The 12,523-nt window shown below is 39.7% G+C and overlaps 2 protein-coding genes, 1 long non-coding RNA gene and 2 other non-coding genes across 9 annotated transcripts; 1 reads left to right on the forward strand and 4 right to left on the reverse strand.

The window, feature by feature from the left end:
• Nucleotides 1-1,061: 1,061 nt before the first annotated feature.
• Nucleotides 1,062-5,458, reverse strand: hspa8 (heat shock protein 8). 2 transcript variants are annotated; one of them, XM_063894872.1, is made up of 9 exons: nt 5,284-5,458; nt 4,104-4,313; nt 3,555-3,760; nt 3,323-3,475; nt 2,651-3,206; nt 2,295-2,497; nt 1,902-2,100; nt 1,580-1,812; nt 1,062-1,501 (listed from the first exon to the last, which is right to left on the reverse strand). In XM_063894872.1, the coding sequence occupies exons 2-9, from the start codon at nt 4,306-4,308 to the stop codon at nt 1,301-1,303; spliced, it is 1,956 nt and encodes a 651-aa protein (XP_063750942.1). In that variant the 5' UTR covers nt 4,309-4,313; nt 5,284-5,458; the 3' UTR covers nt 1,062-1,300. The 2 variants fall into 2 exon arrangements, with proteins under 2 accessions (XP_063750942.1, XP_063750941.1); XM_063894871.1 differs by having other exon boundaries at nt 3,314-3,475.
• LOC134872821 (small nucleolar RNA SNORD14) lies at nt 2,167-2,259 on the reverse strand. The gene has a single exon (XR_010166868.1). It is a non-coding gene; the product is annotated as a small nucleolar RNA SNORD14 (small nucleolar RNA).
• Nucleotides 3,832-3,924, reverse strand: LOC134872820 (small nucleolar RNA SNORD14). The gene has a single exon (XR_010166867.1). It is a non-coding gene; the product is annotated as a small nucleolar RNA SNORD14 (small nucleolar RNA).
• LOC134871888 (uncharacterized) lies at nt 5,309-7,921 on the forward strand. The gene is made up of 2 exons (XR_010166752.1): nt 5,309-5,591; nt 7,137-7,921. It is a non-coding gene; the product is annotated as an uncharacterized LOC134871888 (long non-coding RNA).
• On the reverse strand, nt 5,993-12,198 carry LOC134871876 (cytotoxic and regulatory T-cell molecule). Of its 4 annotated transcripts, none has more exons than XM_063894877.1 (11): nt 12,108-12,198; nt 10,866-11,006; nt 10,592-10,744; nt 10,337-10,456; nt 9,279-9,434; nt 8,619-8,825; nt 7,795-7,872; nt 7,404-7,472; nt 7,126-7,272; nt 6,927-7,013; nt 5,993-6,572 (listed from the first exon to the last, which is right to left on the reverse strand). In XM_063894877.1, the coding sequence occupies exons 1-11, from the start codon at nt 12,151-12,153 to the stop codon at nt 6,397-6,399; spliced, it is 1,380 nt and encodes a 459-aa protein (XP_063750947.1). In that variant the 5' UTR covers nt 12,154-12,198; the 3' UTR covers nt 5,993-6,396. The 4 variants fall into 4 exon arrangements, with proteins under 4 accessions (XP_063750947.1, XP_063750946.1, XP_063750948.1 ...); XM_063894876.1 differs by having other exon boundaries at nt 6,927-7,028; XM_063894878.1 differs by lacking the exon at nt 7,795-7,872 and having other exon boundaries at nt 6,927-7,028.
• Nucleotides 12,199-12,523: the final 325 nt, after the last annotated feature.

Consider the following 12,523-nt stretch of genomic DNA (forward strand, 5'->3'; position numbering starts at 1 on the left):
CCTTTCATATATCCTTAAGGAATGAGAATTCACTTGTCAGGAAAGTTGTTTTGATTATTCTGTAGCTTAAAACTGCCCCAACAACAAAATATTTCTGAAACAACTTGTTCTATTTATTCTGATAAATATTATTCCTTTTATAGCTTGATGGCACTACGCACACCAGATTAATGAGGTCAGTCATAAGGGGCTTTGTAGACATTTAGAATCAGCTCACAGTTAGCAGTTTAACAATCTAATTGCTTTGTCCTCAGTGTAATAAGAATGTGACTTTAGTCTTAATGTAGAACAGCCGATATTCAGGGTAGGTTACTCTTTAGTAGTGTGTAAAATGGCAAAAAACAAGACTAGTGAGGAAAAAAACTAGTGAGTGCATGTATAAAAACATGCATTTTTAAAAACCATGGACCATACACCTTTAAAATAAATGTCAATGATGCAATTGCATTAGTGAGACTGTTCCACAAAATACTGTAATTACATTTCCATGGAAGCCCAGTTATTCAGCTGTGATGGAAAAGACAGCATAAACCATTAGAGGGCAAAATGGAATAATTTCATCGAAAGGTCACAAGTTTGCATCCAACTGCCTCTTCACCCCCCTGCCTTCAGGGAGGAGGGTCCACAGCCTGAGGTCGAGCGCCACACTAAAAAAAACAGCTTTTTTCATCACTGTCAGGAGGACCAGTCTTTTGCACTCATATTGATTTGTTTAACTGTAATATCATTAAAGTGACTGTTAAGTGTGTGTGTGTGTATATGGAACTGTGTCTTTATGACAGTTAATGTGCAGATTTTTTTTATCCTCAGGATTTTGGGAGACAATCTCTTGATATCTCCGTACACAAACTAAGAGATTGACATACTGACTTTAGGAACCATTTACAAACATCTCAGTCCAAGGTACTGAAATATAAACTGATCCCCTTAAATAGAATTTACCCATCGCTGTAAATAAATCCCTATCGTCATTTTTGCATTAGTGTAAAGACAAAATTCAAGTTGCATTTTTCAATATGCAATAATAGCGCAGCGCTTGGCAAAATGGAACAAAATTGACAAAGGGTTAAGATTTGTTTTATTGTCAAGGCAGTGACATCCTTGTATACAAAACAATTTACCAGACAGCTGGTTCCAACTACAAGTTGTTCCCAGTTGTGTCGCAAACCATGCAATAAGTGTGATCCTTGAACCCAGTTTTATTTTGTTAAATTGCACTCTTTAGATTGTTGTTACTATTGCTAAAAGAGGGTTACTTTCTTAGAAAACATTTCAGGAGAGGAGCTGAAGTGAGGAATGTTTAGTCGACCTCCTCGATGGTAGGGCCAGAGGACCCACCGGCGCCAGGTGCAGCACCACCAGCTCCAGGGAATCCACCAGGCATGCCCTCTGGCATACCACCCGGCATACCACCAGCACTCTGGTACAGCTTGGTGATGATGGGGTTGCACACCTTCTCCAGTTCCTTCTGTTGATGTTCATATTCCTCCTTCTCGGCAGTCTGCAAATAACCATAAAGTTTAGTGATTGAATACCAATTAATATTGTGGCTCACAAAACTACAAAACAGAATATATACCTGGTTCTTGTCCAGCCAGCTAATGACCTCGTTGCACTTGTCCAGAATCTTCTGCTTGTCGTCTTCACTGATCTTACCAGCAAGTTTCTCATCCTCCACGGTTGACTTCATGTTGAAAGCATATGACTCAAGGCCATTCTTGGAAGACACCTTGTCACGCTGGGAGTCGTCCTCTGCCTTGTACTTCTCAGCTTCCTGTACCATGCGTTCAATGTCCTCTTTGCTGAGACGCCCTGGAAACAAATTGCAAAACATCAAACATTTGTGAAGGGGGAAGATTTTAGATAAATTTAGAGTTCAAATATTTAAGTCTGAAACTTACCCTTGTCATTGGTGATAGTGATCTTGTTCTCCTTGCCAGTGCTCTTGTCTGCAGCAGAAACATTCATGATGCCATTGGCATCAATATCAAATGTCACCTCAATCTGGGGAACACCACGGGGAGCAGGAGGGATGCCTGTCAGCTCAAACTTGCCCAGCAGGTTGTTGTCCCTGGTCATAGCACGCTCACCCTCATAAACCTGTTGGAAGAATGAAGGGTTAAGCACAGAATTTGGAAGTAATACTCCGTTCTAGTCAACTTTATTTCGCTCAGACATCCAAGGAAGGTTTGTGCCATCTTTGGTCTTGCAACCTCTGGTAGAAACTACGAATGGCAGGAATAATAGTCATCACTGCGAAATTGAGAAACGCGTATGATTGGTGTCATGCTTACTTGGATGAGCACACCAGGCTGGTTGTCAGAGTAGGTGGTGAAGGTCTGAGTCTGCTTGGTGGGAATGGTTGTGTTTCTTTTGATCAGGACAGTCATGACACCTCCAGCAGTCTCAATACCCAGGGAGAGAGGGGTGACATCCAGAAGCAGCAAGTCCTGGACATTCTCAGACTTGTCACCAGACAGGATGGCAGCCTGGACAGCTTTAAGGAGAAAAAGACAATTTGAGTTACAAACTCATGTTTATGTCATTAAGGCCCATGATTTCTAACTGCTAAAAGTTGAGTTACTCTCACAATGCAGCTAATGTTAGATGGGATTAAAATGGTGTGGCACCATCTAGCGATGACACTTACCAGCCCCGTAAGCCACAGCTTCATCTGGATTGATGCTCTTGTTGAGCTCCTTTCCATTGAAGAAATCTTGGAGTAGCTTCTGGATCTTGGGGATACGGGTTGAGCCACCAACCAACACAATGTCATGGATCTGCCCTTTGTCCATCTTGGCATCACGGAGTGACTTCTCGACGGGGTCAAGGGTGCCACGGAAGAGGTCAGCGTTCAGCTCCTCGAAACGTGCCCTGGTGATTGAGGTGTAGAAATCAACTCCCTCGTACAGAGAGTCAATTTCTATGCTGGCCTGGGTGCTGGAAGACAGGGTGCGCTTTGCCCGCTCACAAGCTGTGCGCAGACGGCGGACGGCTCTTTTGTTGTCACTGATGTCCTTCTTGTACTTTCTCTTGAACTCAGCAATGAAATGATTGACCATACGGTTGTCGAAATCTTCCCCACCAAGATGAGTATCTCCAGCAGTAGATTTGACCTCAAAGATTCCATCCTCAATGGTCAAGATGGATACATCAAAGGTGCCACCACCAAGATCGAAGATGAGGACGTTCCTTTCAGCCCCAACCTGAAATTAGGATAACATTATTAAAAAAAATTCAGCCATATACATTAGACAGCATTTAATTATAACACTGTTAATCAAGACGTAAGAAAGTTGAAATCGTTAGTTACGTTTTTTACCTTCTTGTCCAACCCATAGGCGATGGCAGCAGCGGTTGGTTCATTGATGATACGAAGAACGTTAAGGCCAGAGATTGTGCCTGCATCCTTGGTGGCCTGGCGCTGGGAGTCATTGAAGTAGGCAGGTACTGTGATCACAGCATTGTTGACAGTCTAAAAGAGAAGATACATTTTAGCATACTGTACAACAAAGATGGCAGTTAAATGTCCTAAACTCTGACAGATTGTATACCTTTCCGAGGTAGGCTTCAGCAATCTCCTTCATCTTAGTTAGCACCATAGACGAGACCTCCTCTGGGTAGAAGGACTTTGACTCGCCTTTGTACTCAACTTGAAGCTTGGGGCGAGTGTTGTCATTAATGACATTAAAGGGCCAGTGCTTCATGTCTGACTGCACAACTGCATCATCAAACCTGCGACCGATCAGTCGTTTAGCATCTGCAAAAAAGCACGACATTAGTTTCACAAAATAAAAAGGAAATCAGCTCTAATGCAAACTTCCATTAAGATCACTCAGACATCCAAGGAAGGTTTGTGCCATCTTTGGTCTTTCAACCTCTGGTGGAAACTACGAATGGCAGGAATAATCATCATCACAGTGAGGAAGTAGTTTATTTGAAAACTATACAAATAAAGTGTCTTTAGTTCATCTCGATTCATTTAAATTGAAGTCATTTCATGATCAGGCAGGGTAGGGTTGCATTTTAATGTGCAAATAATAACTATTCAATTAATTTGATTTGTTTTTTAACATGGCCATAAAATACAAATGTATTTATACCAAAGACTGTGTTGGTGGGGTTCATGGCAACTTGATTCTTTGCTGCATCTCCAATCAGCCTCTCAGAATCTGTGAAGGCCACATAGCTGGGTGTGGTCCTGTTGCCCTGGTCGTTGGCAATGATTTCAACTTTGCCATGCTGGAACACACCAACACAGGAGTAGGTGGTCCCAAGGTCGATACCAACTGCTGGTCCCTTAGACATATTTCCTACACCAAAAAAAGTTAAAATGTTGGTTAGAATAACATTAAAGAGAAGCATTTCAGCCCATGACACTGGAACACAAATACCAGCTAAAACTTAAAATAATAAGTTGCTAAGACAGGTAATTAGTTATGGCTTTACTGTAACAACCGCCAATTATGAAGACTTGTCGTTTGGGCTAGAGTTCAGAAGAGACAGAAACTTATGGGAGAATATATAAGGTTATTAAAATTAACACTAGCCAAACTCACCTCAATATTGGGTTAATAACATGTTTAAGTGATGTAGTTACCAATGGAAAATATATTTTATCCTTATGTATTACCTTTAACAACCTGTATAATATTCACTACCGATTTGCCATTTATTTACAAGCATATAATTGCTGCAGAGAGCATGTTGCTAAACCCAGCCTTGTGGCAATGCGTCAAATGTACAAGTTAGCACAGTAGAGACCGGAAATGGATAAAGGCAGATCTTAGATATTTCACCCTACAAAAAGATATTTAAAAAAAAAAGGTTTACAGATTTAAAGACAGACTATAAACACTAAAAACGACGAATCACGATACAAGGACTTAATTATTTAAAAGAGAAAAGAAACCGGAAGTACAGTCAAGTAGGCTAGCTTGACGCCGTTTGTTCGAGAACATTCTGGAACGTCTCAGAATCCCTACCCCCACCCGTATGCTCTGATAAGAAGCTAACGTTAGCTATGCTAATGCCCGTTTATTCAGCTTCTACATCCATTAGAAGTAGAATAATCGGTACGGTTATTAGGCAAAATCGGTTATCCATGGAACCAGTTATTAGACACCAGCATTCATTTCATGTAGTTTGTCATGTTAACGTTCCCGAGGATGAGAGTGCATTAGCATAATGCTAACACTAACGTCACTTAATTAAATTGAAGCAACCCATGAGAGTTTCGTTGAATACAACTCAAACATTTATTGCAAATCACAGAGTACTTACCGAATTATTGAACCGTAGATGACTTTCGGTGTTGGGTTGGAATGGACAGCGGCGAGGGTGACTTGTCCTTGCCGGTATGAGAGGGGAAAGGGTGGAACGACTGCTGTCCGGGCTTTATATATGACCGGCAAAACAGCCAATCAGATGTCGAGTCTTGGAGTCTTTCCTAAACAGTCCACCAATGAGGCTTAGAGTCGTTGATGACGCAAATAACGATCCAGCTTACTTCCTGTTTTATTTCATAATCGCTGTGAAAGACCGCATGGCTCGAGACGGTGGCTTTGTCTGGTGATACAAGATGTAGTTAGGTAACAAACAACCATTTTTTATTTCCCAAGTATTCATCTGTATAATGATTTTGAAGCCATCTCATCCGAGTGAGAAGTTATTGAGGAATAGCAAGTAGATGGAAAGCAGCAGTGAGTTAATTCTGCCATAGGCCCCTTCACCCGCACCCACCATAACGACCCATATTTACCTCTACCTATACACTGCTAAGTCAAGCCTCACTAAAACAAACTGTTGTGAACATTTCACTTCATTTTTATTATGACACAAATATCAAACTCAAACTGAAGGGGCCACCACATCTGAAAACTGCCCTTTACAGAACATCATGGTTCATTTACAGCTTGGATTGGGGAATTTAGAGGTTTTCCTAAATATAACTAGTGGGGAGAGCTACTAATGAAAGGTGGTCGTATTGGAGTTAAAGAAATCAATTTTTGATTGATGATACATAGTCACATTTTGTTCACCAGAAGCCATACCTTGAGGAACAAGCAGGATAGATGTGAAGTTACATTAGGCAACATCACCAGACACCACTTAGCGCACACAACTCATTCATGTTCAAAAGGATGTTTTTATATCATAGCAAAAAAATATAATTTATTGTTATATGTAAATGTCACATTGATACAATATTTATAATGTACAGTGAAGTAAAAAACTTCAGTTATAAGCAAGTCACCATATTATTTTCTGTGTAAAAATAGTCCTACATCCTTTTTTACAAGTGCAATAACAACAAAGCTTATCAGCTTCATCTGTTAACATTATAATGTTAGTCATGATATTGCTGATTTTATGAATGCTGTATTTTACAGATTGTTAAAGCTCTGTCTCCTTTATGTCTTGATTGGTTAATGTTTGTCCCGGGGTTGGATGTTGAGAAGTCTTCTCTTTGTATTCAGCCCCAGCTGCTGCCATCGCAGCTGTGTTTGTCACCGAGGTTATCACTGTTGGTTTCTCAACAACGTACTGTGTGAATGCTGTGTTGAAGAACCCTGTTTGAAAGAGAGAGCATTTTACAAACATTGACTCATACTGTCCTGTCGAAAGAAAGATGAGTCACCAGAAACGGGCACAAGTGTATTTCCTCGTTTGACAAGACTGACGAAAGTCAGCCTTCATTCTCCGCCAAGCCTTTCATTCTCTATAGCTAAAAGCTGGATTTTATGATCACATTAAAGTAGCACAATATTTCTGTAAACGATCTGTCTTCACAAGGCATAGGAATATGTGGAATTGAATTGTTTGCAGTTAGATTAAAGTCTACGCAGACACAAATGTTTTTCAGTACATGTCCATAACTCTTCTGGAAAGAGGCTTTTAAAAGAAATGCTGAATCATCTGCTTACCTCTCCGCCTTTGTCCTTGGGAGTTCTTCTCTTCCTGGCTTGATTTGGATTTATTGCTCTCTTCTGATGGATCAGAGTCCTCATTCTCTGTAACAATAAAAACTATCATATGTTTTTATTTGTTTTAATTTCAATTACTTGCTGCTTTGTGGTTTAACTACTAGACAATATCTAGTATAAAGTGAGTCATTCTGATTACCTCTCTTCCAGGCGATGTGTGCTCTCCTCAGCTTTATGACGAAAAAAATGACTACAATGAGAAGCCCGAAGATCAGACATGTAACCAGGAAGACCAGTAATGAACTTCGTTCTGTTCCTGTCCGCATTTTCAGGTCATTAAAGATTCCTGGGAATTCACAGAAGGATGGTAGTTAGTCCAGCAATTGCCATAAATGCTTTATACAATTTGTACTGTATGTGTAAAGACAAGACTGTCTTTAGTCTCCAGACACTGCACTGTTCAAAGTGTGAACTCACCTGTGTCGTTCCCTTCTGTGTGGTTAAAGGATGAGATCTCCTCTGTTGTCTCAGAGACAGATGTCCAGCCTTTAAGGAATTATGAAGAATGGAGGTACAATTAATAACAGATTTAGATCAACTGCTGCATGCTGAATAAACCCTATTTTCTAAATGGTACAACTCAATTGTATTTATTCAGAGATGTGTCACTTGAATGTAACATCACATCATACAGTTTTTTTTTTTTTTTACTTTCCTTCTTTAGATACTGTACGTTTTAATATGTTCATGTTGACACTATTGTTAGGTTCATGTTATAAATTCGTATTAAACAATTGTGGTTATTTAGAATTACCACTAGGTGGGATCAGACTGCCATTTGCCTAGAAAAGCTCTGTATGTCTAATACCTGCAGTGCTTGTTGCATTACTGCTGGTGTCATTCCTCCTCCTGGTTGAGTCTGATAATACTAAGGTTGTTGTGTAATCTACAAGAAAAATGACATTTTGATAAATAAACCGTATGAGAAAATAGAAGCCACAGGGTTTTTATTCTTAATTTTTTTAGGAAATACATTTTCATAATGCATAAATCAAGCAGATGAATTGATGAATGTTCTTTAAGATGCTGGAAACTGAATTGTAACGCTAAATGAAAAGTTGCCAGGCCTCAGTCTTCCATCTTCAGAATTAATAAAACACCTACATGAATACATACAGTCTACAGTTTCACACACTGCTCTGAGCCCTCCGTCACAGGAAACACATCTCGTGGTTTCACACCCACAGTGGGGGTTATGATCTAAATTAGTTGAGATATATGTAGTTTACATTACATGGGCTGACAGTGTTGTTCAACTTATTTTACTTGTTTTGTACAGAGCAATTATTAATAAAGCAAAGCAATTATTAATAAACCCATTTAAGGTTCCTTAATCCACGTCATTATTTTGACATTCCTTTTTTAGATACTGTTGTGATGTTGACACTCGTGTGAGTTCTTTTTTTTCATCTTTTAGGCATCAAAAATCACAACTTGACTCTGATGTATCTGCTCTGCCTCTCTGAGACTCCAAACACTAAAATAAACTGTTACTGTTGTTGTGCTAGGATGTTTCTTTAGGATAGTTTCTTTTGTGTCCCTCATCTCGTGTCTGCATATGTCATCTGATGTGTTGTCACTGGACGTCCATATGACATCCCATCATATACACAGGAAAACAGTTAGACTCACCGCTGAGATGTGAGTGTGTGGATGAAGCAGGGTTCCCTGCTGATGTGACCGTCTGAGTAGAGGGATCAGTTGGTAACTTTGGGCCCTCTGATGAAGGCCCTTTCAGGTCTGTGGTTGTGATATACCGTGTTGTTCTCTGGGCCTCTGTTGAGCCTGGGGGCCGGGCTGTTGGAGAGCGGGTCGTGGTTGTGTGCTGGTACTTTCTTGCTGTGACAGAGAGGGGTTTTATGTTGTTATTATTAAGCAGAAAAGGCATTGCATCATGAAAGGTGAAAATCCCTGCTGACATTTAAACAACATGCAAGTCACACTTCTGTTTTAGTTCAATTGAAAGGAAGAAATCAGACTATTTGCCACACATAAAAAGAGGAAATTAAACTTTATTTTGGTCTGTCAAGTTTCACACTCTGGTGAAGTGGACTGTGTCATGGAGTCTCTTATGAAAAAAAAATCTCTGTTTTGTGCTTTCCCTGTTTTGTGACGATGCGACAACAGTTCCCTGTTCCTCTAATACAACACTTTCTCAATATTCATTTAGAGGTATTAAGTAAACAAGTTCTGCTTAATCCTAGGACCATTGTTTCCACTCATGTTCTCTGATGGGGATTCTGGGGAGAGCTAGGGAAAGATGTATTTCAAATAAAAAGCCATTCTACTCACCCTTTCTTCCTATCTTGACAAAGTGCATTAGAGTTCGTGAGTACAGAGCTGGATGGCGAACAATGCATTTCACAGTGACTTGGTCCTTCACTGGCCCAACAAAAAGCATCTGCATTGAGACATATTTTTTATCTTCATGCTGGAGTTGGGGATAAACTGTGGAATGGGACGGACTTCATTAGTATTCATTTCAAGCAGGTAATCAGTAGTACTCAAAAATATGATTAGAGCTCATCATTTATTAATATCACTATTTTGTAAAGAAATAGTTGTATTTCAGGGGATTCCAAGAGCCAGCAGACAAACCAGCAAGGAAGCAACAGTAACATGCTACAACTGTAAAGAAATAAAAAGAGATACAGAAGGACAATCACAACAATCTGGACTTTTAATGACTGAAATCAACGTACCAGTCCCTTTTCAGTCTAATACCTTCCCGTTGTGAGTCTCTTGCCAAAATAATACTTTTAGCATTCTGTCTTTTAAATGGATTTTGAATGTTTAAAAAAAGATTTGGTGTATTATTAGTAGCCCCTAATATTCTAAAAAAAAATCAAATTACCAACTCGTGGCATTCAACATATCCATGAAGTTGAGTAACCCGACTTTTCAAGTTTTAATTATGCCATGATAATGCTCTACAAAGGTTATGGCCATCTTTCAACTTTAAATACAATCTGACAAACTACTATACCAGCACAAGGGGGACAGATTAGTGGGTGAGATGAACCCAGTCTCTGGGGGCTGAAACTTATTTTAATACACCTCAAATTCAATCTCAGCACAGGGCTCGGTGTTCACAAGAGTACAAGAGTACTGGGAACACAAATATTGGACACAGTGAAACCTTAATCAGAAGGCCATACTGGTACATGATAATCTGAGAGTTTCAGAATAGCAGTGTGCAAGATACAAAATCACAGACCTGCAGCTACAGATGGCAGGGGATGCGTCTTTGTGAGTGAAATAAATGTTATCTGTATGCCTCACATTAGATAACCTCTTCATAACAATGTAGCTTTTTGCTTTTTTTGCATCTTCAATAATAACAAACTTACCACGAATTTCAGGTCCACCATCCAATTCCCAGGAGATATTTGGAGGAGAGTGGTTCCCCTGAGCAGTGCATTGTAAAATATACCTCCCTTCATGCTTCACTTTCTTCACTTTTGGAAAGCCTTTGAATGAATCAAAACAGCAAATGTCATTATATTATTACAAAAATGTTCAGCAAACTTTCAGTGCAATGGTCATGGGGGGTCAACATCATGTTGTTGCTGGCTTCAACAGTCTGTAAGCAGTCATATCCTCACCTAACACAGTGACCTCCACTTCCGTCTCTGTTGTGTGATCACCATACTGAGCGCACGTGTATTTGCCTCCATCGTTGAAGGTGACTTTGGAAATACTGATGGTGTATTCTGACTTGCACAGTGTGTTGAGGCTGTAGCGTTTGTCTCCTGAAGCTGGCAGCGAGTGATGGAAGATAAAAAGATGTTAATAGGCCCAATTAAATAGTCAGAGATTTTTTTTTTTGCCAAATGATTTGACAGCTTGTGTTGGTGCTTTCACCTTTGTCTCATTTACCTTTTCTATGATTGAAGAAAATAATATGTCCTTCAGGGTTCCGCCATTCCATTTTAGTGTTGTGAGCATCAATAACTGGGCAGCTTAAAATGAGTGTGTGACCTTCCAGAACAGTCACATGCTTCCACACCGCAAGTGAAACTGCAATCACACAAATAGGACAACAATTTCACACTCAGAGCACTATGTCATTTCTACCCGTTACAGTTTGGTAACATTTCTTTAAATTACAACTTCTAGTGGAATTAAAGTCAAGAGCAGTTAAATCCTGTCCCCTCCCTCGCACACAGAGGTGTCCAATGTTTAATCTTTGTTTCTCACAGTTTGACTCATCTCATCCTGTGTGTTTGTGTGCGCAGCCCCCATGTCACACATACTGTATTGCAGCTGGGACAGGAAGTCATGTGGTCAGTTCTTTTGAGGTAAAAGAGAAAGCAGTGGTGGTGGAAAGGAAAGGCTGTAGGTTGATCAGGGGGCTCTGGGGGCTTTTTCTTTCCTATGGGGTGAGATGTCAAGCTGTTTGGAAACACATCAGTTTGGGCATGTTGACACCATCCACACCATCAGTGAGCACTCCTTTTTCACAGGCGTGGGTTGTGTAGATATTACATTTCTTCAATTTCACATTTGAAAAAATGCTAAAAGGAATGGTGGTAAAAGGAATGCAAACAATGACCTCCATAACTTAAAATCACCTTATAATGTGTAATAACCACTGCTGTAATGGGAAATTATAAAACACTTTAATCCCAGCATGTAGTGTTTGTGAGTGAACACTACATGAAGTAGTATGACACATGACCTTTTCATCATGCATAAACGCTTAATAATACGATGTGCTAGGATTATGTTGATAAAGTATTGTGAATATGTGTAAGTACTCATTACTAAAATTATAATCAGTGTGACTTATTAGAAATTAGAGTTCTACTTAGCGTGCTATAAGTAGATTTCAATATGTTATAACTATGATTATAAGGCATTATAGAAAGTGTATTAGTTGTCTGAAACATCAGAGTTTGTAATTACTCCCTTACCCTAACCCTAACCCCCCCAAAAAACAAATACCATCAAACATTGCGATGGACCGATGATCCTGTCATATGAAGTCATAAGCAAAGTCTCACATCAGGTAGGATCATTTGCCATTTTTAGTGGTCACATTCCGTTTAAAAGGTTTAGGACCATCTAGTTTAGCAGCAACATATGCCTGTTAGCTAGTACTGAAAGTAAAGGACTCACCCTGTACGAGTAACAGGAAGACGCAGAGCTGCAGCTTCACTTCCATCTCTGTCTGTCAGTAACGCTCGCTTCACGACTCTGCTGTGCTTCCTCCTCCTCTCATCTATGTACTCCACGGAGGGACCTTCCATGACATCACAGCCGTGGTTTTCCAAACGCTTCTCATGTGAAACCTACAGTAAAAGTACAAGGCCAATAGTTCAAGATTCTCAGCTACTATTTCTCAAACTGAATGCTATAGTTGTAATATCCAACAATTTTTTACTCTTTTTTTTACTCTAAAGATCCTTCCTGCAGATTGAATATCTCGCAGCAAATTCTAAAAGTATAATGGAATATGGCCTATACCATAAAGTTGTGCTTTGCTTATATTGTACTTCTTAAATATATATGTACACATATATTAGATAGTAGTA

Source organism: Eleginops maclovinus, chromosome 11 (assembly GCF_036324505.1).
Source record: "Eleginops maclovinus isolate JMC-PN-2008 ecotype Puerto Natales chromosome 11, JC_Emac_rtc_rv5, whole genome shotgun sequence".
Classification (NCBI taxonomy): domain Eukaryota; kingdom Metazoa; phylum Chordata; class Actinopteri; order Perciformes; family Eleginopidae; genus Eleginops; species Eleginops maclovinus.

Excerpts from the sequence above, each read along its gene's own strand:
- LOC134871876 (XM_063894876.1), bottom strand. The coding sequence starts at position 12,153 with ATGGAAGTGAAGCTGCAGCTCTGCGTCTTCCTGTTACTCGTACAGG. Across the intron at positions 10,457-10,591 it reads AGTGGAGGTCACTGTGTTAG|GCTTTCCAAAAGTGAAGAAA; the intron begins GTGAGGATATGA and ends ATTCATTCAAAG. Across the intron at positions 7,273-7,403 it reads CACAGAAGGGAACGACACAG|GAATCTTTAATGACCTGAAA; the intron begins GTGAGTTCACAC and ends GTGAATTCCCAG.
- hspa8 (XM_063894871.1), bottom strand. The coding sequence starts at position 4,308 with ATGTCTAAGGGACCAGCAGTTGGTATCGACCTTGGGACCACCTACTCC. Across the intron at positions 3,476-3,554 it reads CTGAAGCCTACCTCGGAAAG|ACTGTCAACAATGCTGTGAT; the intron begins GTATACAATCTG and ends CTTCTCTTTTAG. Across the intron at positions 2,498-2,650 it reads AGCTGTGGCTTACGGGGCTG|CTGTCCAGGCTGCCATCCTG; the intron begins GTAAGTGTCATC and ends TTCTCCTTAAAG.